Genomic DNA, 26,156 nt, shown 5'->3' with positions numbered 1-26,156 from the left:
ACAGCGGTACCGTACGCGACGGCTGACACGAATAACTTGTTCCTTTATTTTCCTAAATTTAGTAATTATTAACATTACTATTAAATTATATTTATCAATTTAGAAACTTGTACATTAAATTGTTTATTACATTGTACATTAAATTGTACATTTATAGAAATGCTACAATACAAATTGCTGCTTAGTTATAAATAGACTATGAATATTTATACAAATTAATACCTTGCTAAGTACAATCGAGAAAATGGAATTTAAACAAAGATTTTTCCCAATTACCCAATACTGTAAATATAACATTCTATGTTATGTATATTTGCATATCTTATGTATTTTGTGTACTATGACACTTTTAAATTTCCCATAAGTGGCAAAAAATTCGCGTACTTAATAAAATTACAATATTTCGCAGAATATTTTTCGTTCTGTCTCGATGATCAGAAACTTTGCCGCGTTTTCTAATGCGATGACAAACGAGACGCGCGACACTTGTCACATTTATCACAATTTCGTGACAAGTGACTAGGAACTGGTATTAGGTACAATGACAAGATCGATCGTCTGCTAAAATTTAAGTCTCATTTCTCTGCTGAAATTGAAATTCGACTCGATTCGATTGAAACTCGAACTTCCGACAAGCTGCAAACTTGCAAATCAGGTGTTACATGCTAAATGGTTAGTGGAGAAACCACATATTTCCTAAGAAGGAATTTTTGTTACCCAGAAATAAACTCTCCTATCATTTTTCTATGAAATTCTAGGCTACAAAAATTTGAAAATTTTTAAGTGACATTTGCATATTTAAAGTTTAAACTCATACGTAATGAAAAATATAATTTAATCTGACAAAATTTAACGGCAGGGGTAAATATCGACAGAGGTTCGTAACAAATATTCTACGAATAATCATAACACAATAATTAACAAACAAATAGAATTACAAATCTGTTACCACGAAGCTAACGTTAAACGTTAAATACAACTGATATGATAATAAATAAATTCATAATTCATATTATGGATATTTTATAGAAAATCATCATTCTGCGTCTCTTTAGTAAAGGCAACGATTAATTAATGCCATCAAACCAGTGGATTGATGGAAGAAGCGAAAGAGTTATAAAACTATGTAAAACTATAAATAGATAGTATTATAGAAATGGAAGAAAAGATGAAAGAGAATTTAGATGTATATTCATAGATGAATCATACGTCTTCCATGAAGAGACTTTAAACAAACGAAACGTAATTTGATGTAACCCGACGAAATCGATGTAAGTCGACACTGCAGATGACAAGCATTTCCATAATTTATCCGGTTCGTCAGGGTTCATCGCCTTCTACCAACGACCATAAAGCGTCAAACGCATTGCCAAGTGGTTCAGTAATCCCGTGATTCCAAGTAAAACAGCTGTCATCGGTTGGCAAGACGGTCGGAAGCGATCGGATCATTCACGAAATTACGAAACCTCATGGCTTCGATGTACAATAGAAAGTCAACAGTCGCGCCAGAGAAACGTTCCCCAGAAAGAAAGAAACGGGTCACGTACTCTGGCCACGGGACCACGATTTCGAACCGATTGGAATTCGCCTGGTCCCGCGCGTTCGATGGAAGCAAAACTCAACCGCATAAGCGATACAACAAAACGAAATACGACGATAAAAATAAAAATAATAATATTCGCGCATCGAAGATCACGTTGTACCGCGCGATTCGTCTCGAGAACACGGCGATACCGCACTTTCTCCGCGTCGCATCGTCGATGAAAACACAAGCACAGAACACCACGTACCTGCTAGACGAAAGTGAAATCTCCTCTTACAGTCGAAACAGAAACCGATCAGACCGATTCGTCCAACGGGATCAGCGGAGCAAAGCCGTCAACCGATCGTCAACGATGCTTTTGACAGGCTCTTTAACTTCCTGGCGAACAACAAAATCCCTCGTTTCCTCTTGATCGTATAAAGACACTATTTCTACCAAGTAAATACACCATTCACCATCCAGAAGACATGTCGACTGTTGGGTCGATCACCGATCACCGGCCACGGAACCACGGGATTTTCGTGTGCATCCGCGCAGATTGAGAGAACGGTTGTCCGTTGAACACGATCGTTCGAAGGCGGTCGACGACCAAGGATCTTCGTAATCGCCCAGGTGAAAGCCGTTTAGGTGAGCGGCGAGCGAGCGACTGGCTTAGCCACGATCTACCAGAGGTACCAGAAGCGATTCAGAATCCCCCCTTGCTTGCCTCTCTTCGCTATAACTTTCACGGCATACACGAGGCTAGAGAGCGAGTCTCTCTTTCTCTCTTTCCTTCCTCTCACGATTTTTCAAAGCCTCCTCTCCGTCGCCCCTTCTTCGTCTCGCAAATCCCAGACCCGCTGCCCCTTCGACGATTTTTTATGTCAAACCCGGTTGACCGATGCTTGGGGACACGTGCAACAACGGGCAATCTATCGCTTGGAATTCAGGCTCATTACGAAATTTTACGATACCAAGAAATATATCGAAGATACCGAAGAACCGGAAGAGAATCCTCGAGAATGAGGATTTCTTTCCGAGTACGAAGCTTCCCTACGGTAACTTCTTGCTGATAACTATATTTTTAAATTTTTGCTAAGTACGATCGAGAGTTATGACGCTTGGTGATTCGATCCAGAATTTGATAGTTTATCAGGACGGTACTTTTGCTTCTCACCTTGGCTCGGTTGTTCTATAAAGAGTTAGAAACACATGGTGTCGAGGTTCGTGTCATGAGAACGTTCTTGCGAAATTGCGACTATGACGTTCGAGAAACGCGTTCATATAGAATATCGAAATGACTGAAACGATTCGAATAGCCGATCCGATTGCTGTATCAACGTCCTTGGGCTTACGTCACTCACTATCATCGCCTGAAGATGTTATCGTTATCAGATATTTGATCGATCTCTGATATCTTTATCCGTTCTAGTATGCTCGAATTGATTAATTTAGTTCCAACTAACGATAGAAAATTTCTAATTTATGTTAACAAAGAAAGATTGAAATTTGAAAAAGTGGCTCCTCCGAGCCAATTATTTGATAAGGAAATGCCCTGTAAACCGATTGAGATACGTCGCTTTTACGATGAATTTTTCTTTAACGGTTCCATCGAACGTTTAGCAATAATCTCGATGAATTTGCATATTGCGATATCAGTTACGGCCGCGTAATTAATTGTGCGTGCAACGAACGCGTCCGCTTAAATTGCACTCGACCCGAACTAAACACCTTCGCTGTTTCCGAGCGTTGCATTTATCCAGAAGGTCGTATTTGGACATCTTGCGAAGATTCGCGGATATCCGTTCTGTCTGGATAGATGGCTTGATCGAAGATATTTAAGAAAACGATATAATATAGTCAGCGAATAGTCTTTCCTGACTTGGAACTTTTAATTTTCAATATTAATTATGTATATTGCCTGTTTGTTTGTTTCCTTTAAATTATACGAAGATGTCATAAGTATAGTGTCGAGCACGAGATTGATTACAATGATGAGAACCGAGGATACTGTTTATTGTGGAAAGGCGCGCTTCATTCACTCGCAGCTCTCATTAACGACTTTTTAATAACTCTTCGTGTTTATTTATCGTAGACGTAAAATTATTTCCCTTTCAGTTGGCGTAAATTCAACGAACTTTACAGATACTAAAAGAATGGAAAGATGAATATACAGGAAAATGCCTCTTCGTATTTACATTTCTAATTGTTACACACATTTTAAACGACTAATCGCAAGATAGAAGGGATAATTTAAACGTGTACTGAATACATCCGTGGCGTGACGCACGTTCTACGAGGCATCGATGTCTCCAACATTTTGAAAAAGATCACAGTATGCGGTTGAGATGAACGTTAAATTCTAATTTTCATCCCCAAAAATAATCTTTCGTACTAATTCTACAAATATAATAACGCTTTTAATTTTACCAAACACTGCCAAATTCAAATACATAAATGCGCACCGGATAAATTATCGAAAGATAGTTTGAATTTAATATGAAACGATATGTGCGTAAATATAAATACCTAATAGAGAAAAAATATGATAATTAACATAGATTTATGAAATTTCGATAATAAAGCTAAAATTTCCTACTTAAATAAAGAAATAAACAGATTATTAGTTGATTTAGAAAGTACATGTACAATGTTAAAACAATATTGTAAATTATCGCAGCAAAGATCACAAAAATCAAAGTTCTCCAACGTGGAGTTGCGATGATATCCTCTGTGCAACTGCAGCTTTATTATGTCAACATCTACCAACAGATGGCAGAACATTATCGATATGACGGTAGTTCAGTAAGTAAACAGTGAGTAAGTAAGTATACATAAATGTTTTGTTTCGTTATCTATCACTGCCTCATACTTCCATTCTTTTTAAAGTAGCTATTCAATTCACAATTTCAGAATTCGTATGTCATATCTTTTTATTTAATATCATTACGTCATCCTATTTTCTCGGTATCTATCATAGCCACTTTCGAATTTTGAGCATTTCTTCTATTTCAATTGAATTAATTTCAATTTACTTTTTCTAGTATTGAAAGTTACTATTGATAATCGTCTGTTAGTATCTTTGGTCAATGTAAAATATTATTCATTCAGTTTCGTTGCATCAACGTATCTTCGATATTCCGTGTCTCATCGATTCAATTTTTCCCAGAATAAAGATTTTCGAATCACGTTGGAAATTTGAAAAATAAAATTGCCAACGATATGGATAAAAATTTTAAAGGAACGTTTAATCATCCGAATCAACAAATTTTCTAATTTCGTACGTATATATTTACTCTGCATATGTTATTTCGATATTTAATAATAAAATACTTGTTTCACAATGCTCGATAAAGCATGAAACGATGTAAAAATAAAAAGAAACAAAAATATGTTTCGATTACTAAAAGTTCTAATGAAAAATATATATTTGGGTTTATAACAGTCAGTAATTTTTCCTGTCCTCTATCTCAAAATGAAACTCTCAACGTTTTATTTGTGATGACTAAGAAGGAAGGAAATGAAACGAAAGGAAACCCAGGTACCTACAGTAAACTATACAAATATTATAATATCAGTAAATTGTAAACGAAAGTATCTTAGGGAAGATACGAGAAAATCGAAGGGGTGATAAAGAGAACGGAAAATACGATGCGATAACTTGGGCATTGGCTTCAGCTATTTCTTTCATGAATCAATGATGATTTATTCTTAAAATAACATGAAAACATCGAAAACTTGTACACGAATTTGCTTGATACTTATTCCTAAGGATACGATAACTGCAACCACCGTGTGCTTTTATTACAGGGAAAACAGATATAAAGGCCATTATTCCCATTGTTGGCCTGTTATCTTTTCTATGCGAGTCGAGTAGGAGAGGCGACCAAAGAGCAAAATGGACTAACGTCTTCATGATGTGATACATTACGAGTACGAAAAATTTCTAATTTCTAATATAAAATATAATATAATATTAAAGGAAGAAAAATAAATATTCTTTCTCTTTTTATAATTAAACTGAGAATATTCATGTATTTGTGAGAAATTTAGAATAAATTTTAAGGAAATTTGGTATATCTTTATACGATCGACGTCAATATCAGTTTTTGTTATGGTGGTTAGGTTAGGTCTAGGTTGGGGTTAGGTAATCGGTTTCGAGATAAAACTGGTTAGGAAATGTAATCGCTAAGGGATTCGTTCGATCTACGAGGTTCTTGACACCCTAACATTTAATAAACTGTGTAATTTGTATAAATAATCGTTCCTATATGATGCGAATAACAAATATCATTTTACGTATCAGTAGAATAATAATTGGTCCAACGATACGTATAATTCTTTTGTTTTTCGAGTAAATCTTTTGTAGCTATTAATAAGTCAAATTATCGATAGGAGCAATTTCGCAAATCACCGTGATTTGCTTGCTTTTTTGCTTTTATCGTTTAATATAAATATTCGCCGTCCTGCATATAAATGCAAAGAGAGTTTCGTTACGAACTTCCAAGTTTCATGGCTACGTATAGTAAAGTGGTTTAATTATTGGAAGCATAAGAGTTTCTGTATCAAATCTTAAGTTAATTAATGCTTGCAAATTAAAGATTTTTTGTTACGTGTATTAAATTCCGTAAATAATAATAAAATGAGACTGACACTGTAAGTGAAATTATATAATTTGACCTTATTTCCATATTTTGAAATTAAAATACGTAGATACACGTCAAAACATAACATTCAATATGATAAAAGTGACCCTAACGCGAAATTGTATATGATATTTATAAACACTCACAGGCTTATCGTATGATCTTTAGCCTAACCCAAAACTGTGCTAAATCTATTAATCAATCTTATCAAAAATTCTACCAAATACAATTCGTTCTGGATAATTAAAAAATGAAATTTGCTTACAGTCGTAATTAATAATTGACGTTATTCGTCAATAATTCTGCAATTATACAATCTGTTTGTTGGCTAGCTTAAATCGCGTAAATAAGTTGTTGCAATTATATCGAATTACTAATAACACGGAGTTAAATACTTTATTTTAGACAATTTTCATTCTTCTTAGAAAATCAGTTTAAAGATTTCTCTTTATGGTAACAAGAATATTTTATTTGATATCTTACTAACGTTTCTCGAGTTTCGCGGAAGAACAACTTTCCCCTCGTAAAATATAAACGGGAAACAGTAAGACGAATTTATTCTTCGGTATAAAGTCAAAGCAACGATTACTTCGAATTAGATTAACTTTAACATTTAACATTTACAATAAAAAAACGTAGATTATAGAATCTAGGATAAAAATGCAAACTGTAGAGTACAGGATATAAAATCTAGAAAAGATAATTAACGAACAAATTTTCTTCTAAAACAACGAATAAAGAATTGAAATAAAAATTGAAAAAGATCTTATTGTAGCAAGAACGCTCCTAATTCCTATTATTTCGTTCCTAGAAACAGACTTGCGAAAACAAGCACCGGGTCGTGAAACTATCCTAAGAAGCAATAAAATTTCTCGGGTATGCACAACGTGCAACGAGTTCCGAATATTTTTCAGCCTGTAATTTACACTGCGTATTGTCCGTATCTCTTGGTTCGGCGTTGTTTCGCGCTGTGAACGCGACAGATTCAGTAAACGTCCAGGCAAGCCGCAAACCGCTATTGCAATTACTTAATCAGAAGAGACGAGGACATAGAAACGAGTGACGAGTGCGCGTGTACTCGACGAAGAATGAAAGGACGATATCGACGCCTAGACGAAAGAAACGCGGGTGATTCTACTGCCACGCGATCAGCTGAAAAATTCGATAATCGTTGGTACGGTCGCCTGTATTCTTGTACGTTCTATATGCTTGTGCTCTTCCCGATCCGGCCGATGAATCAGTAGCGGTTTGCGCCTCGTATAGTGTAAACGCTTCCCTAACTTCTAACGTCGTTCAGTCGATTCGTTTTCGAACCTTTTCAGTCGTGAAAATCGGCTAAGTCGGTTATCGGTTAAAGAGAGCAAATTGAATGGATTCGAATTATCACAGTGCTCGAACTGATTTTAAATCGTCGACGTTTCCGAAACGATTTCTTTTTCTATCATCGACATCTCGAAATCGATCTGTTTTTTAAACATCATTGCCGTTGAAGTGGCCATTAGGCATATTAGCTGTTCGAATCGTCGTATGTGTTTTTGAATCAACTCGTCTTCGAAGCTCTACGAACAATAAATTAATTCACAACATCAAGCAAAATATTATTTCCTTCGGATCGAGTGCCTACGATTTCAGTAATATTCACTTGGTTGGTCCACAGGTTTGTCACGATTTAGCGATATCTGTACAGATCTCGGGATACTTGGCGCAGATTATTTCAATATTTCCGGGGTGAATTGCCAACCATATGGCATTTTTGTGAAACCTGACCGGTATCGAGGTCCTCCGAGGTTCATTGAATATAAAATAATGAATCGTTGAATCGCAGATAAGGGAAAACGAATAACGAACTATAATGGAACACGTTACCAGTAAGAATATCAGTGAGAATACCAGTGAGACGCAGGAGGATCCGAAGACACAAAGTACGTGCTGAATTGATTTTATAGCGATATTGACATTATTACCTTTAAAGAGGAGATTGTACTCGATACAGATACGTACTTTTCGAAAATTTCTTTAAAACGACAGGCAAATAATTGCAATTGACAGATGAGAGTACGATTAAAGCGAAGTTTTGAATATCTTGCAAGCATTGTATGTTTTTATTACTTTATTGCAGACATGGAGTCCATCAAATTCAAGCAACGTGCAGTGCGTGATATAATTATCAATGAAGTGCAAGGACAAATGCAGGTGTGAAAAATCAAACTGTAATTTATAATAATTCGCGTATAGTATAATCGATTTATATTAATTCATCTGAATGTTGTCTTCTTAATAGAATCCAATAAAATTCGAGAACAGATGGTAACGCCAGATGTTCGTATCTTGCTAATTCACAAACTCGTTTAATTTTAATAGAGGAATCTAATAAATATAATTAATTCTTTGTTTAAGTAATTGATCAAACACATACACGATCGATCTAATTAATTTTTGGAACTATTGTAAAATACAGGAAATTGTAAATTTGCGTATGTTCATTACCACTGATTCGTTTGATTCGATTAAGTGAAATTAATTAATAATGAAAGCGTACGATTACACGATGATTGTAAAAGCACTAAAGGATAAATTGGAAACGTTATTATACGGGCGCATTGATCGATTACTGGACGCTATGGGCTTGTTAAAAGTTAAAATTGACTTTATAAAATAAACTTGTTAAAGGCGGTAATAAAATATAATTATCTTTTTTTCTACAGGAAATTAGGCAAGACATTTTGGAGATCATTAACAGCCAAATGAACGATATGATATCGGAAATAATGAGCAGATTCAATTCAACGGAGTTGAAAGATCTAACGGAGTCCGAGAAATACTCTAACAGAACGTAATTGCATAATCGCACTTAAACCTTGATATTACACTCTTCTATGCTCACATTACTTTCGACTTACACTATTGCATTCGCTGCCGATTTTATACATATATGCGACTTTTCCTTATGCTTCACTTCCATCCTTCAGGAGCAACTATTCGATATCAATTATTTTTTAAATTGACAAATTATATTGCTCCTGTGCATTATCGCAAGTTAATTAAACCGATTGCTTCGCTGTATTTAATCAAAATTAAGAAAATATCAAATATTTTTTCGAAAAAGAATTCTTGAACGTAGAAAAAAGGAATTTAACCCCTTGAAGTCAAAAGATTCATTTCATATCCGTTTTTTTAGATTCGGAACGAAAATTTCAATTTCATATTTCGTTTAAATTGCATCCAAAATTATTTATTTGTCCATGGTTCATACGAGTACAACACTATGGTAGCCAACTGACAATGGCAAAGAAAGGAGAACAATTTTTCTCTTGGAAGATATAGGTGGCAATTTTCGAGTAAATAATTCACGCCAACGTTTAACTGTGAAACAAAGATTTGACCACGCGTTTGACTGCTTTGACCTGATTCGACAAACTTTAGTGTATTCTATTGTTTGTACACAACATATGTATATGTACAACGTTCAAAAACTAATAACAATAGTAAAATTATAAAGAATAATATTGCGGTCAGAAAGCTAAAAACGAAGCTACATTATATTAGAGAGAAGAAAGAAAAGAATTGTATACTGTGTTTGTAAAGATTAATAAGCAAAGGAACCAATACATGAACGATAAAATGACATTCTTTCGTGCTATCATAATTTTGTATACGTGCTATAAAAACATGATAAAAATATAAAGCAAGATACATTGAACTTAAGTACATACATATCCAAAGCTGTTTTCGCGAATTAGATAATTTCGCAATTTCAGTCCATTTCTTTTCTTTTTTTTTTTCATGATCCACGTTAAAAAAAAAAATTTAATTTATCAATTGATATCAATTGATATTTTTGTCGCAAGTAATTGAATGTTAAATCTAATTTGTTAAATACTGATCGTTTCATTGTCATTTTACTATAGGAAACCAACAAAGGAGAACATGTTACCTACCAAACAATTTCTTCAAAGAAATTCTCTATTGACCGACCTGTACGAGATTAAACATATTCGTACCCTTTATAATGCCATCGTAGCAATGTTGATAATTCTCTTAATACACACCGCTGCGTACGATATCCGTCACATAGGCTCGTAAGTACACGCGTACTCCTTGCACTCATTTATCTTAATATTTCTTTACCAAAAAGAATCAACACTCGAGAAAATATTTACTCGAATCGATCGTTATGTAAAATCGAGCTCGATGTAAACAGTAAAAATCGTCGTATTGGAAGTAATAGAAAGAGAAATCTTTAAATTGAAATTAATTGATACTATTAGAGTCTTTGAATTTTTGTGTCTCAATTTCACTTTTCTTTCGATGAGGCAAAAAATACCTTGACGTTTTAGATAAAATTTTGCCATAAGATTGAAATAAGAAGTGAGACGTATCGAATTATCTATCGTGTTTTCCACAACTTTAAGCAATTTCTTAGCAACGATAGAAAAATACGATTAGACGATAAGTGACCCAAGAAACATAACAGAGTTACGACGAAGTATCTTAATAAAATAAAATGTATTTGAGAATAATAAGATAGAAAAGTACTATGGAATATAATACATGCAAAAATCTTCGATCGTCCACATAATTTATTCTTTCAGGCCTAATCTCGGCATCGACACAGTGCGAGCTGGTTTTGCCAAATTTCCAATAGTATTGCTCATTTGGACCCTTATGAAGTTATCGGTTCTAGGAGTATACCCTACTTTCTGTTGTTGGGCCACTCGTCGCCTCAAATACGAGCCAAATTGTAAGTTAATTTCGATTCAGTTATCTTCAGATTTTAATCAACTTCGAGCTACTGATGCTTACAAATTTTTTTTTTTGCAGCTTTCGCCAAAAAAGTTTGGGATTACGTATGGCTAGCAAGCATCATTCTATATCTGACTTTCTTATTTATATTTCCTACCAAAGCTTTACTTGACAACGATTTGCCCTTTGCATCTAGTATGATCATTCTCATGGAGCAAGTAAGTATATTTTATAGCAATTGTCATTGACTAATCAAATCATGCGAGGTTAAATCGTTTTCCCGAAATCTTATTTAATTACGAATGAATAATTTCTATCGATAGTGGAAAGAAAATATCATGCAATTATTTACTAACATTTGCCTAATTTATTTTTTTGTAAAATTTATGTAAGGAATATATTCCTATACTTATAATTCCCGGAGAAAAATCTTTTTACAATTGAGAATTGAGAATAGGTATTTGTAATGTAAATTAGTGATAAATTAATACTCGTTAAATTACATCGTAAAATTGCAAGATAAAAATATACCTTCTTATGCATTTCATAGGTCCGGTTAGTCATGAAGATTCATGCATTCATAAGAAGTGTCGCACCAAAATTTTTGTCCTTTAAACCTCATTCAGATACACCAACACCACAGCCACCTGATTTTTCCAAGTATCTCTATTTCTTGTTCGCGCCAACTCTCATTTACCAAGACAGATATCCTAGGTAAGTCGAAAACTTAGGATTATACTTAAATTCAATGATTATCGTTATACGTTGTTATACGTGAGCTGAAATTTAACGTTCTCCAAAATATCTAGAATATTTTCTTCTCTTTCTATAACAATAAAATTTACGTATATTGAATCAAAGTATTCCTTAAATCTATCATCCTGCCGTGTCAAAATCGAAATTCAAGAAACGACACGAGCAAATATTACGCCTTAAGATATGAGAAAGCTTTTCAAAATGTATTATTATGTCTTTAAAAATGACTATCTGCGTCGCTGAATGATCTTTTCCAGTTTCAATGGAGATTTCGAGCACTTGATAATTATTCTATCAAAAGAACAATCGGTGTTTTGATTCTTCTTATCCCTCTACAAGAGATAAAAATTGCAAATATCGAAAGATACGATCAAAAATTTAGATACGCTCGAAAATAAACTTTTCTATAAATATATTTCAATCTTAGATTTTGTACTTTGTTAAGAAATGGAAGAATCGTGCGAGAAACAAATTTTGAATATCAAAAATACACACTCCAATCTTAAATTTCAATCTCATGTATAAATAAGACAAGTACGTATAGAAGAAGATCGACATATTATTTGAAATAAACATTTACATGTAACATATGAAATATTCCACTGTTTAGGTTGAAGCGCATTCGATGGAACATCGTTCTGTCCAATTTCGTCGAAGTAATAACGATCATCATTTTCGTTGCGCTTCTCTACGAGCGATTGTTGTATCCAAACTATCGGGATTTTGGGAAACATCCAGTCGAGGTGGGAAAAGTGATGCTGAATATTCTCAGCTCGATGCTGCCTGGCATTTTAATGTTCGTTTGCGGTTTTTATCTTCTCCTGCATTGTTGGATGAATGCTACCGCTGAACTGTTACGATTCGCAGATAAGATGTTTTATAAAGTAAGTTTCTAAACATCTTCGACGTCACGCTCAATGAAAGATTATCTCAGCGCATGACACATACATCCTGGAAACCAATGAACAGTCAGCAAAAAAAAAAAAGAAAAATATCATCACAGCCTCCAAATTCCATTCACAAAACCACACAATATACTCTAAATGCTTCTGGCATCTCGAATTTCCTAACAGCCTACCTGAGTCATCGAGATCGTTGCATCAAATCTATCGTGTTCATGTGGATGCTTCGTCATCGTTCTTTCCAATCTATCTACTCCTTCCGATCTATCGCAACTTTCTTATGGGACGTTCATCGATTCATGGATTCTCCCTTTATAGATTATTTATACACGCATAACACAATGACAAAATACCAGTAAATTTATGTTATACCATTTCAATTGCAGGATTGGTGGAACTCGATCTGCTTCAGCACTTATTATCGAACCTGGAACATCGTGGTACACGATTGGTTATACACTTACATTTACAAGGACATGTACGAGATCCTGACTCCAAGAAACAGGACTATATCTACTTGTGCGGTCTTCGCTATCTCGGCGATCATTCACGAATACATCCTTAGCTTCACCACCCATTTCTTTTATCCAGTTATGTTGATTCTTTTCGGTGTTATTGGCCTTACGGTCGTGTTTGTATTGAAGACTGCTGGAAACGTCTTCCTATGGTTCAGCTTGAGCGTAGGTAATGGAGTAATGGTTAGCTTATACTGCATGGAATATTTCGCCAGGATCAATTGTCCTCCGGTTCGAGACGATTTCTGGGACGTTTTCATCCCCAGAAGTTGGACGTGTATCTTTAAATGAGCAAATTTTTTAAGTTTTATTCGAATAGACACTCTGAATATGTTGTGAAAGTGTTTGTGTAAGGATGTTTGCCAGTGGTTATTGAATTCTAGACTTGAATTCAATGACTTAAAAGAACGGTATAACAGAAGCAGTATAAATTAGTATAGATAAATCGTGAATTATCTGAAGCAGAAGAAATTAAACACAAAGCATTGCGTAAAGCTATATTAATAGATATATATATATATATACATATATACATCTAAGATGTTGTATCTTATGAATATAAAAATGAATATAAAAATATGAAAATACCATCTCTTCAATTTTAGAGAGATGACCCAGGAATAAAAGCCAGGGAATTGAAACTAAGAAAGCAATCATAATCTTTTAATTAGAAAAATAAAAATAATAATGTTTGAATGGTAATGTTTGTATGCTAGATATCAATGTATAGATGTATGATGTAATGCTCCCATCCATAAGCTTTCGAGCATTTACACATTTGCGGATTTCACATAGATTTCTATTTCTTTTACAGATTTATTGCGTTATCCTAAAATCTTGATGTTATTTCTAGGCGAAATTGAATAATATTTATTAACATATAGTATCGATAAAATTATTATAAACATAGCTAAAAGAAGACATACATACACGGTTAACGTGAAATTATCGAAATGATAAAAGAAAGTTTCACACAAGTTTCTCTTCCGTCTGTTTCTTCACGATACGATCTATTTGATATGTTTATTTCTTGTGAAATTCGGTATTTCTATATCTTCAGATATCTTTAGATGGTATCAACCATTTTATATTAATTTATCAATTAATTTTTAATAGAATTTAGTTGTTAACAGATACTATTTATACTATCTAAGAATAATATCATAATTACAGTAACATGATTATAGTAACATGATAGATTCGTTAAATTGTCCTTTGTAAAATTTTCATGCGAAATCTGCAAACACGTAATACTTATGAATTTTATTATAAGTCCAAATAGTTATGGACAGAGGTGTATACGTATATGCATAAAGCAATGAAATAAACGACTTATTTGTTTTCTCATGTTATATTTACTCTTTTCTCCTTCCCCTTTCCTCTTTTTTTTTTTTTTTTTTTTCTTTAGCAACTTCTGATAGAACCAAAGTTGAAGAAACGCGCGAATTTCCAAAAAAGACATAGTCTTTATTATCAAGGCTTACATACGTGTCCCGAGAATTCAGCGTGTATTCGAAGACACTCGTCGATAAAGATAATTATATATATATATATATACTTTATAATTGTATGTATATATCTTCTTTTTCTCTATACAGGTCGATGCTTAAATGTACATGCACGCGCTAATACAATTATATTTATACAGAGGCTCCTTCACAGATTTGTATTTCCGTTTTCTTCTCTTTCAACAATTCAACTAAACTTAAACTCCTTAATGAAAACTCTTTACAAAAACCAGTTATTCATATTCACAACAACGATTACTATCAATACCAGAACATAAGTACATGTATCCATAATCCGATCAATCAAATTCGAAACATTCACAGTTTCTCGCTTAAAGGTACACGTCCTTCTGGAAATAGGACGATCCAGAAATCGTCTGAAACCACAGGACTATTGATCCTGACGAAATATTCCATACAGCATAAACTAACCGGCACTGCATTACCGATACTCATTCTGAACCAGAGGAACATATTTCACGCACGTGTATCATAGAGAAATAAACATATTCCATATGTACATTCCATAAAATTCTTCCAAGTTTCACGCGACGTTTTCACGGTACGTTAAATTACATCTGAAATTTTACAGTCGTAACATCTTCAATTTTCTAACAGAAAATTCGTTCGCTTTCAAGGAAAGCGAAAACGTTGCAGTTCTTAAACCGAAAGAACTTTAATAACAAGTGTTGCGAAATGAAATTAGGTTTAACACTTTGGTGGAAGATTGAAGAAACAGGTGATAAAAGATTTCAAACTTTCAAAATTGAACTTATATCGCTTGCATTCTTACTCCTCTTTTTTCTTCTTCACAGCTGATGCACAATTTGGTAAGTTTTGCCAGGATATATTTCATTCGGAATATCTCGGAGAAGAGGGATAAATAATAAAAACAAAATTGCATTATTTGTACCTGTGTTCAAATAAATAATTATAGAAATAATCAAATGGTCGCTAACTGAGCATCTTTCACATTCTCATATCTTTCTTCCTTTCGTTCACGTTGAATTAATTAAATTCAATATTTATCAGTTATCGTATTTGTATATTTTTTATTTTATTACAGCACCGTTTACGCGGCGCAAACGCCTCCTAGGTCTATGTACACCATCGTGAGTATTGAAAAAATAAACCATATTTTTCCCTCGGGAGCACCGGACAATTTCCTCTTCAAGAATTTCTTTATTCCTCTCATCTTATCTTCTTCTTTTTTTTTCTTTTATCCATCGGAGCAAAGTATTGTCTACGGTACGGTACTCCCGCTCGAAAATACAATTTTCATTAAATTTACACATGGAAAATGATCTGTACGTCGTTATTTTAATTCACTTCTAATCTTCTCTCTCTTACTCTCGCTTTTTCTCTAATATCTCTTAATTATCCGCAACAGACATATAACTCGCTTACTTTATTCATATAACTTCTGTGTCTGTTCTCTTGTTTTAATCTTTGGTTCAAACATCGAATAAATGCAACACAGATTGATACATCTGACGTTTATTCAATCTTTAAACCGAAACATTTTTGCCTAATTTGTACAAAGACAACGTCATTTTCTTAAGATCAGAATTTCAATCCTTTGAAAAACACAATATCCTGAAAAATAATATTAATTATTAGCCAAATTTAAGTGAAACAAATCTGACGATTTGGAAATTAAATAAAAATTAGTTTATTTGGAAACATTAATTTCGTGAGATAATCAATTCCATATTGAAACGAAGATAGTAGGAAGCATCAAAGCACAAAGGATTAAAACTCCATCCTCAAAAATTGTCGTTCTTCCTTTCTTCTTTTTTACCTCTACTTGGCACTTGGTACCTACTATCTCTTCCCTTCCGTTTATTTCTTCGATTCACAATTTTCCACCACGCAGCTGAAACACTGAGGACACTTGAAAAATATTCTAATCAAAACGTATTGATTCCAATAATATTCCGTAAAAATTTTGTAAACTCGTTTACAGAAAATTGTTTACAAGCTCAATTTTCATCATCGCGACGTGTCCTTCGATGCTTCGTGACTTTCTTTCGTCAGAAACCCATTCGTTCTGAAATATCTTTATTTTTTTTTGTGAAAACGAAACATCGTGTTAAACGAAACTATGCGATTAATTCTCACTGTCGATACAAAGTTTTATCGTTAATACGTGACAAAGATCATTTTTCGTTAACAAACGTTGATTTATTTTTCTTTCCTTTTCTGTCTCTTTTTTCTTCTTCATAAATATTCATACAATTTGTCAAACGAGAATTGCTTGAACTGTGGAAACAACTTTTGCAATATCGAAGCACTGACTTTTCTTCGTTGTAAACTGCCGAAGGACACCGTTACGAGGAAGGACAATTGAAGCAAGTACAAGAACAGGAAGGTAAAGATAAAGGACTCGATAAATTGGCTATATAATCTACCTTTCTCACGGCTCCTCGTCGAACAAAATTTCTCCGTATCCATGATATTTTCAAAATAGTGTATTCCATATAACTTGAGAAATTTCTGATGAAAAACGGGCAAAATTTATGTCCATAACAACATAGTATTTGATATAATCAATCATTCTTCCGTTTCTTCAAATATCTCCATAATTTCAAATATAAATAAATTTTCCGTAAAATTATTATTATCTTTGAAACGTTTATATTTTGTGACTAGTAAAAATTCCAGATATATGAAATACGCCAATCGAGAAATATCCTGTCAATATATTTAATACCATATGCCCATTCTATGGTGCCCTTATAAATATTGTCCAACATGGATTTCTATCGAAAATAACTCGTTATGTCCTTGTCTATATTATTCCTCGTATGTCGCAATCATTTAGTACGGCGTTCACTCTTTTTCACACACGCTATCTTTCTCTCTCTTAGAAATCTATAAACAATTGTTTTATTGCTAGCCTAGAGTCAATCACGGCATATGAATTTTATTTATAATAATAAATCACTTTGATATACACGCTGGTTAAATCTTCGTTTCTATATCTGTAAAGTATCTTTACAAAGGGACCGCTTGTTTTTCTCTTTCTCCCAATTTCTCTTTTTCATTTCTCCTTCTTCTTTTTTTTCTGTATGCTTTCTTTCATATAGTTATATTATATATATATTTATATATATATATGTACATATGGATAAGAAAATTGAACTTGCTCGAGATTCGCATACGGGGACGTAAACTATATTTATATTCGGCAGGACATTTCAGGAGAAGTGAAAATTCTCTGCTATATACAGGGTGTCCCCTTCTGACATTTATCAATTACTTAACCTTTGAGAAACATAAGTAATGCGCTCGTCTGAGAATTCTTAACGCATAACTCGTAGGAAGATATATCTTCGAACATACAAATTCTTCTAACATTCGTAAGATCTGAGATAATATTTCCATAATTTACAAAACGTACATAATTTGAGCGAAAATGTTTGTGTAAATGAATATTAATTTACAAAGATATTTGTCTAGTTAAAGAAAACAAAATATGGTAAAAAAAGATATTTTCTTTTACACGTACTCAATTCTGGAATTGATAACAGGCTCGATCAAATCAAATTGTTCTTCAATCTCTCGTAGCCTACAGATTAGATAAAATTAATTATTTAAAAGATTTAAATAATCTAAGATCCGAACGATCTGCTTTGTTCACATCTGATTCTTAAAACAGCATGTTTTCTTTATTGTGATTAGCCAGTTTCATAAATTTATTTGGATATCATCAGGAAAGTGTAAGAACCGTAACTGTAGATTGGGCAGGATCGATCAATACTAATAATTAATACGAAACGATGTTGAATACTAAATTTGGATACAATAATCTTTCATATCTTTGTAAATAACATGCAGTAATAAACACTCAAATACAAACGCATACATTTTCGCTTAAAATCGTGAAAGATAAGATTGAACAAAAACTACCAAACATATAAAACAATTATATTTCCATGGCATTTGAAGACTACACAAAAAAGATATGACTTTACTTTTATTGATTTCCTGATTTTTTTATCAGTCGATAACTAAAAAGAAATTTTTTGATATGGACGAACTAAAAAAGGGCGTAACCTGATAAATTCGAAGAGATATAAACTCTATGTTAATTTAATTTAATTAATAATAGTCTATACTAACTAACTAACTAACGTTATTAATACTTTTATACACTCAAGATGGTGAGAAATCCATATACTTAATCTCAAAGTCAAATGCACAAAGATAGCTTTGATGTAGAATTAGATGTCAAGAAATTGAATTTCAAAATTGCTCCTCTATAAAAAAAACGAGAAATATCTTACCATATTTTTCGCCTGTGAGCTTCATTCTTTATCTCTACTTTCTACTGATCAAGCAACCAAAAAGAAATTAAAAGGTAGATACAACAAAGATACCAAATTGTTAAAGATCATCTCATAAAGACATTCCTTCACCCAATGTTTCAAAAACTCGAGGAGCGCCAATTAACTCGACGACAATTCCAGGCTGTGCACCACGATATCATATTTGAGAAAGAACGGTCGAAAACGTGGAGCACAGCGGAGCAGGACCGACTAATTCAACAGCAGCCAGTCAGCCAGCCTTTCAGGACACCCTGTACCAGTCGCGGCTAAAATTAAATCTACAGTTTCAGTAACCTTCATTTGCCCATTCCCACCAGCGCCTCGTCCATCAACTCGTCATCGGTGATGCACGGCGAAGCGGAGTGAGGCGAGGGCGGGATGACCCTCGGCGAGGGTGCAGGACTTTTCACGATGTGCACACTCACGGAAGGACTCGCTGGAAAGGCAGGCGGTGGAGGTGGTGGCGTATTCCTGCGAACCGAAGCTGCCTGGGTCATGGCCCGCTCGGGGATACTGGTGAAGTTCAGGCTCTTAGCTACCTCCTTCGGCGTAGAAAAGTCCAGAAGCATTTCAGCAGCTTCTTGAGACGTCGTTGTGGGTATCTCGGTGCCAGGAGGCTTCATCGTACTCGAGGAACCCTCCGAAGACACCGTTGTTCCCAACGAAGACGAAGAGGAAGATCCTCCGGAAGACGGAACTTGCGGTGTTTGTATTTGTTGCTGCTGAGACTGTTGTGACTGTGACGTTTGTTGTTGAGATTGTTGCTGTTGCGGCGGAGGTGGCTGAGGCTGTTGCTGCTGCTGAGACTGCTGCGATGGTTGTTGCTTCTTCTCGTCGGATTTGTACTTTGTCATCGTAACGTCCACTGGCTTGATACTTAGATTCAAGCTTTCTGAGGTTCCGCTACCGGAACTCGTTGTAGCTGTACCGTTTCCGCTAGTTATCGTGCCTGTCGTCATCATCGTGGGGTAGACGGATTTACTATTAGGCTGTGAATCAGATGCTTTGGATAGAACGGCCATTACCGGACCACTAGTATCGTCTTTACCAACAACAGTGGAATTTAAACTGCTACTCAGAAATTGCGTGCTAGTCCTACTCATCGGTGGCTCCTTGTCGCGGGATTCGTTCTCGGTTGACTGCATCGAGAGATTCGTAGGAACGTCCAAATCGTGCGAGCTTCCACTAGATAAACTAGGAAGTAGAAGGTTACTGGTGCTGTCCGTACCGAGATTTATTACCGAGGCAGCGCTTGTCATGGAAAGATTGTCAGGTTTCGTTTGTACATGGTCTCTTCTACCCTGGCTCGATTGATCCTCTGAAGCTGTCTTAGAAGCGGTGCTCGACGTGTTCGATAAAGTTTGTAGTTTCCCCTGTTCCGACGTCTGTTTTGTGGCAAGATTGTCCAACGTTTTCCCACTATCGGGAAGCATGGATAGTTTCTCTGATTTCTTGTCGCTAGAGTCTGCGTTAGCTCTAGCGGACAATTTGGGTATTTGAAATTTAGTATCCAGCTGTTTCATGAGACCTTCGACGACTAACTGCGGCGGTAAATTGGGTAAATTCGATAAATTCGACATGGAAGCGTGAGCAGCCAGCAGCTTGAACGCTCTTTCGCTCTCACTCTCCTCTCGTAATCCCGACGGACTTGATTTTCTAGTATCCCCGATTCCTTTTGAGGGAAATATACTTTTGTCGCTAGACTTTGATAATCGGGATTTATCACGATTTCGACTGAGATCCGTCACACCGGAACTTGCTGTTTTCGGAGAACTCGAAGAAGATTTAGATGACATCACATTTTTAGAAAGTAATCCACTACTACCGCTACTCCCAACACTGATTCCTCCAGCTCCGTTACCGCTTCCAGAATTCGACCCAGAAATAGACTTCAAGGCAGACAACATCTTTTGTCCTATGAGATTTGCTTTGTTTCCACTACTACCGCCAGAACCGGAAGAGGAGGATCCAGATAGCTTTGGGGATGTTTGAGACGGTGGTTTCTTTGATGCAGGACCGGAACTTACCCCTGGCTTCAAACCAGTGTGCGTTTTCGGAGAACCATTACCTGATATGGCTGTCGACGATGTGGACGAACTCGAAGACGTTCCAGTAGCGACAGACGTCGAGGAAGAAGACAATTTAAGATTCGTACCAGACTTGGAATCTTTCGTGCGAGTTTTATTAATTGTTATCTTCATTCCATCGGAACTATGCTTTACCATATACTCTGCAGGATTTTTCGTATCCATAGATGAATTTTTACTAATACACTTTCCTTCTGCGGTCTTATTCGAGGAGCTTCCAACATTTCTTTCTTTCTGACCGCCTGAATTACCACTTCCACTAGTTGCTGACTTCGTCCCACCGTTGCCACCATCATCCGTACAATGCTGAGCGTTCTTCAGCTTATCGATAACGGCACTCAACGAGCCCTTTCTATTTCTCGCTTGTTGAGCGATGGCTGACTTTCCAAGTTCAGAATTGCCCGATGGTGGTGTACTGCCTCCACTGCTAGGCAAAGTAGATTGCGTTTCCCCGCTAGGAATTAATTCCAGTTGTTTTAACTTACCACTGGAAGACTTTGTCTTCGGACTCTGATGACCACTCGATCCACCGAAGGCTAAAGACGATGTTTTTCTCTCCTTCTCTCGATTGGAGTCTTTGCTCGACGACGACGAAGATTTTATTTTTGATTGACCAGAATCAGTGGTTTTACTGGATGGTGAATTCGCCGCAGATTTCAGCGCAGACATACTCGGTTTACCAGTGCTCGCTGAACTGCCGTGCTTTGGTGACGAAGTGCCGTGTTTCGGACTCACACTCGCAGGTACTGGCGTATGTTTGGGACTACTGCTGTAGACCGGAGAGTGCTTTGGACTTTGCACTGGCTTGTTTGTTGACTGTTTCAATGTAGGACTGGACTTACCTACGAGAGCAAGTGGACTGGTGTGCGTCGGAGACGGACTAAATTTTCGCAATGTCGCGGCAGGTGATGACGGTCGTGAACTCAAATTTGGCGGCGATTCAGTCGGTTTTATGCTCACTGAAACTGGTTTCGACAAAGGATCTTGTTTAGATGGTATTTTATCCGGCGGCGGTCCCATAGGGCTGTCCTCCCTCTTACGCTTACGTCTTTTTTCCAACTTCCCCTTATCCTCTGTCGACTTGCCCTTGGAACTTTTTCGTTCTCTACGTTCATCCGTCAAACTTTTCGACTGTGTCGGCCCAGCTATTGGGGTTATAGTAATAGAGCTCGGTAAAGTGGTTTGCGGTGACGATGCTATTGGTATTATTTCAATGCCTGGCCTCCTTTCCAAACCCATCCCCGTAAGTACAGAGTTATAGTTCGTAGTCTGACCCAAACTACTGCTTGAAATTGGCGTTATACTTACGGATGGCGGCACCAGATTTTTGTTCTCTTCAAAAATAATCGGACTCTTTTTCTCCTCTCTCTTCCTCGATTTGCGATCGCGTTTGATCAATTCTTCCACATCTTGTAAATCGTGAACTTCCGTTATCTCGCTCTCGTTGTCAATATCATAATCGGAGCTCTTATCCGTTCCTAAAATATCCGTTGGATCCAAATTAGAAAAATCCAAACCACTGGTTAAGCTCGTAGCTGATGTTGGCGTAGACGTTCTTGTCTCGTTTAAATTTTCTCTACCACCGGTTGGTGTACCTAGGGGCGTAGAATCTGAACTAGAACTTTCCAATAATATTTCAGCACTCTCGTCTCCCTTTCTTTTGGGACTTCGCCAAATACCATCCGCGGTTTTTCTTTTACGTGTTTTTTTTGTACGTTCATTCATTGGATTGGTCATAGAGTTTTTTGCCTGTCCAAGTAACGCTCCCAATTGTAATGGATTTAACATAGCAGTAGTCGCGGTATCGGATTGGCCGGAATACGACGGAAACCCGATACTATTCTCCGTTCCGGCATCTAAAAAAGACTGCTGTTGTTGCTGTTGCTGTTGTTGCTGCTGCTGTTGCGACAACTGTTGCCTCCCCATTGTTCCATTTCCATTATTCAACCCAGGTTCCTGTTTGATTTTCGTTTCTCCATTAGTGAAGTCGGGCATCCCGGAACCATTCTGACTGTTTTGATCTTTTCCGGAACCGAGATTTACATTATAGCTTCCATTTCCGCTATTCAGATTGTTCATCGCATTTAAAGAGTCACGACTCTCCCACGACTTCATGAGAATTCTCATTGTCAGAGGTATACTTAAACACTTCTGCAAAACTTTTCCCGTCAGATCTGACGTTTGTTCCGTGTTCGTTATACTTATGCCATACAATTTGCACTTGAGCGCAGAGATATCCGTCAAATCCAATTCTGCTGTTGCCATTGTCTCCTCGAAAGGATGCTCCAAACTTACCGATATGTGTTGCCATGATAAAGCGCTTACTTCGAATATAGTTGCATGTTCTGGATCTTGCCGAGCCATAGGTCTAACGCAACTAGCGATTAACGTATTAAAGAGCGCTTGTTGACGCAAGTATACCAAGATTTGTGGGACATGCGCCGGATGAGTGAAAGGAATACTACACACTAACACACCTTCCATATTTTTGTTCTCTGTCATGAAATAACAGTGCTGTTGATCCGGTAAAGTCTGTAATAGAAAGTAACGTTTAAAATATCATAAGATTTTAATTATCAAATATCACATAAAATGTTTCACATACAACATAAAGTCCTCTGTTATTCCGACAATCCTGTTGTCCCTCACTGGCATGCTGAATAATTAAACTAAGTAATGGATGGGGAGCAGATATGTCTCCACATTCTAATTCTGTTACTTTCTGTATCCTACGCACTAGTTCCATGCACATCGGCATTTTCTTGGCGAGCTTCAATACAAAGCAAGCGGGTAATACCGACGAATTTGTACCAGTTAACGGAGCATATGATGGAGTACTACAAAATATTAGTTATCAATTAGAAATTGATCATTAAGACCAATGCAATGTATGTATTTCGTAAAAAACTACAAACCTTTTTCCTGTAGGACTTCTATTTACAGTTATGATACTAGATGTAGGCAACTTGTGAGCAGTCGAACCTTCCATACAAACAGTAACGGAATGACCAATCTTTCGCTTGATAACTACCTCCGAATTCAATGCATCACAGGTACGATTCTCCTGATCTATTAAATCGTAAGGAGAAACAAAGTATGTTAGCTTCATAGCATGACCACCTCTTCTTCGTTCAAGGATTCCTGGAATAAAAAATCATTGTCTTACCATGGAAATTTGTATCTCCTTAATCTTATAAAAATAAATATGATTTGACACTAACCAACTGGGCTTTTATGAACAAGATTAAAAGGTTCTTTTATAAATGTTTGCAATTGAGCTAAGATACCCAGATCAGCCTCCAGTGACTGTAAAGCACTAAATGCTTTACATTTTACCTTCTTATCAGCATTTAATTGATATATTGAAGCTAAACCTTCTAATTGTACTGTAAAATCAAGGAAATCTCCTCTTGACAAACAAGACACCAATACATCACAGCTCTGCAAAAATTTCATTAAGAATTATTATATAATAAAATATATTTAAAACATTATTTTCTTACAAAAACTAATAATCCATACTTGCTGTTCGTTTTTCCCTTCGTGATGAATTTTAACATCTTTAACTACACCTGATGGCTCCAAAAGAACTTCCAAAAAGAACATATCAGAGGAGATAAACAATTCTGTGCCTGGTGGACCAGACATCATAAACTTTAAGCTGTAACGCAATTACAATACAAATGTTGACCAAATTATCTAATTTAAGTTTTCTTAAAATAGATTGTTCACAAATATTTACCCTAATTGTCTAGTTAAACTCTCCAAACGTTCTACCATGGATTGTAAAGACGTTACTTTAATGGAATGTTGCAAAGTATCCAAACATTTTTGTAGTTGGCTTTTCTCTGCACTATCAATTGCAAACCTTTTGTCCTATTAAAAATAATAAAAAATATTAATGTTTACCCAAATACAATTTGTCAAAATATTACAAGTCGCTTACCAACATAGCCATTCGTAAATTTTTGGCGGTTTCCACCAAGGGTTTGAATGTAGAAGCTTTGGAACGTAATTTTTCCATAAGCAATTCCATCTGCCACTCTTTTCCCTTATCCATCCCTGAACCACCAGTGGCAGAAGGTTGCCCACCTAAATTATAAAATTTATCCAATAAATTGTGTAATTCGTCATAAAATACGAAATAAATATTAAATGAATAGCAAATAAAAAAAACTAGTTTCAATAAATAAGGTGAACAAATTTCCATAATCGTATGTAGTTATATCATTGAAAGAGTAATTAACTTTTTGTATATGTATGAATAAATACAAGACGACGCTTTAATAAACGTTCAAATTTTTAAAAATGATTTCTATACAAATATTTTATTCGACGGATTAAAATATTTAATTTATTTCGAAATAAAATAAAATTTCATAAATTACATTGAATAAATTGTAAATTACACTCACTGAGGGGCTTTTGTCCGTTCGCAACATCCATGTATTCCGTGGTGAATCACACGGACGTTTTATCTACGCGTATATCGATATACGTTTACTATTGTAATATCACAAAAACATTATTATACGCTACATTGTGATAGGAGCTGTTATTTTCACCTAACCCACGTTTGATCGCTTACCTGCTCCTAACCTTCACGCACAATATACTAACTATACTTAGAAGCCATACGTTTCTTCGTATAGGCGTTTTCATCACGATCGTACACACCGTGGTTTTCATCCACAGTATGCCTCAAGAGGGGGAATACTATAACGGTTTATTAAGTTTCATTCTTTTACGCCCTCTCTAGTTACATTTAGCAAATGAATGTTCATTAAAATATTTCATACTTTATTCATAACAAATAATTAATTATGTTTTTGGAAAAAATTTTGTTTCCTAATTTGATATGAATGTAATATAATAATACATCGTATAATTAAAACGTTAAAACATCGTAAAATGAAATACATTTCTATATAAATTATTATACTCATGTAATATTATGTATATCTAGAATCATAACAAGACAAATATATTGACAAGTAATGAAAAATATTTCATTTATAATTCAAACGATATTGCAGATAATATGTATTTTCAAACTGTAACGTTTTAATGCGTTTGAGAACGATATCGAAGCGTTGAACGAAGCGACATCTTCTGGTGTATCTAAGAAAGAAAAAAAATATCCCTA

The 26,156-nt window shown here is 35.4% G+C and overlaps 2 protein-coding genes across 7 annotated transcripts; one reads left to right on the top strand and one right to left on the bottom strand.

Annotated features, from left to right (window-relative positions):
- The first annotated feature begins 7,177 nt into the window (after positions 1-7,177).
- On the top strand, positions 7,178-14,431 carry LOC126864203 (sterol O-acyltransferase 1). 3 transcript variants are annotated; one of them, XM_050615272.1, is made up of 10 exons: positions 7,178-7,342; positions 7,826-8,090; positions 8,288-8,361; positions 8,874-9,001; positions 10,077-10,247; positions 10,761-10,909; positions 10,990-11,129; positions 11,462-11,625; positions 12,278-12,551; positions 12,956-14,431. In XM_050615272.1, exons 2-10 carry the CDS (start codon positions 8,021-8,023, stop codon positions 13,373-13,375), a joined length of 1,590 nt encoding a protein of 529 aa, XP_050471229.1. In that variant the 5' UTR covers positions 7,178-7,342; positions 7,826-8,020; the 3' UTR covers positions 13,376-14,431. The 3 variants fall into 3 exon arrangements, with proteins under 3 accessions (XP_050471229.1, XP_050471231.1, XP_050471228.1); XM_050615274.1 differs by lacking the exon at positions 7,178-7,342 and adding an exon at positions 7,383-7,693; XM_050615271.1 differs by lacking the exon at positions 7,178-7,342 and having other exon boundaries at positions 7,383-8,090.
- Positions 14,432-15,616: 1,185 nt separating this feature from the next.
- On the bottom strand, positions 15,617-25,714 carry LOC126864202 (mediator of RNA polymerase II transcription subunit 1-like). 4 transcript variants are annotated; one of them, XM_050615270.1, is made up of 9 exons: positions 25,426-25,710; positions 24,957-25,102; positions 24,753-24,886; positions 24,533-24,671; positions 24,232-24,451; positions 23,926-24,151; positions 23,616-23,847; positions 19,349-23,542; positions 15,617-19,189 (listed from the first exon to the last, which is right to left on the bottom strand). In XM_050615270.1, the coding sequence occupies exons 1-9, from the start codon at positions 25,454-25,456 to the stop codon at positions 19,139-19,141; spliced, it is 5,373 nt and encodes a 1,790-aa protein (XP_050471227.1). In that variant the 5' UTR covers positions 25,457-25,710; the 3' UTR covers positions 15,617-19,138. The 4 variants fall into 4 exon arrangements, with proteins under 4 accessions (XP_050471227.1, XP_050471225.1, XP_050471224.1 ...); XM_050615268.1 differs by having other exon boundaries at positions 15,617-23,542; positions 25,426-25,513; positions 25,599-25,710; XM_050615267.1 differs by having other exon boundaries at positions 15,617-23,542; positions 25,426-25,714.
- Between the last annotated feature and the right edge of the window lie 442 nt (positions 25,715-26,156).

The sequence above is a fragment of the Bombus huntii genome, chromosome 3, assembly GCF_024542735.1.
Source record: "Bombus huntii isolate Logan2020A chromosome 3, iyBomHunt1.1, whole genome shotgun sequence".
Taxonomy (NCBI): domain Eukaryota; kingdom Metazoa; phylum Arthropoda; class Insecta; order Hymenoptera; family Apidae; genus Bombus; species Bombus huntii.
The sequence above is the reverse complement of the archived record's forward strand: the minus strand, read 5'-3'. Positions and strand labels throughout refer to the sequence as shown.

Excerpts from the sequence above, each read along its gene's own strand:
- LOC126864203 (XM_050615272.1), top strand. The coding sequence starts at position 8,021 with ATGGAACACGTTACCAGTAAGAATATCAGTGAGAATACCAGTGAGACG. Across the intron at positions 8,091-8,287 it reads GGAGGATCCGAAGACACAAA|ACATGGAGTCCATCAAATTC; the intron begins GTACGTGCTGAA and ends ACTTTATTGCAG. Across the intron at positions 8,362-8,873 it reads AAGTGCAAGGACAAATGCAG|GAAATTAGGCAAGACATTTT; the intron begins GTGTGAAAAATC and ends TTTTTTCTACAG.
- LOC126864202 (XM_050615267.1), bottom strand. The coding sequence starts at position 25,456 with ATGGATGTTGCGAACGGACAAAAGCCCCTCA. Across the intron at positions 25,103-25,425 it reads GAACGGACAAAAGCCCCTCA|GTGGGCAACCTTCTGCCACT; the intron begins GTGAGTGTAATT and ends TTTATAATTTAG. Across the intron at positions 23,543-23,615 it reads ATAACAGAGGACTTTATGTT|ACTTTACCGGATCAACAGCA; the intron begins GTATGTGAAACA and ends TTTCTATTACAG.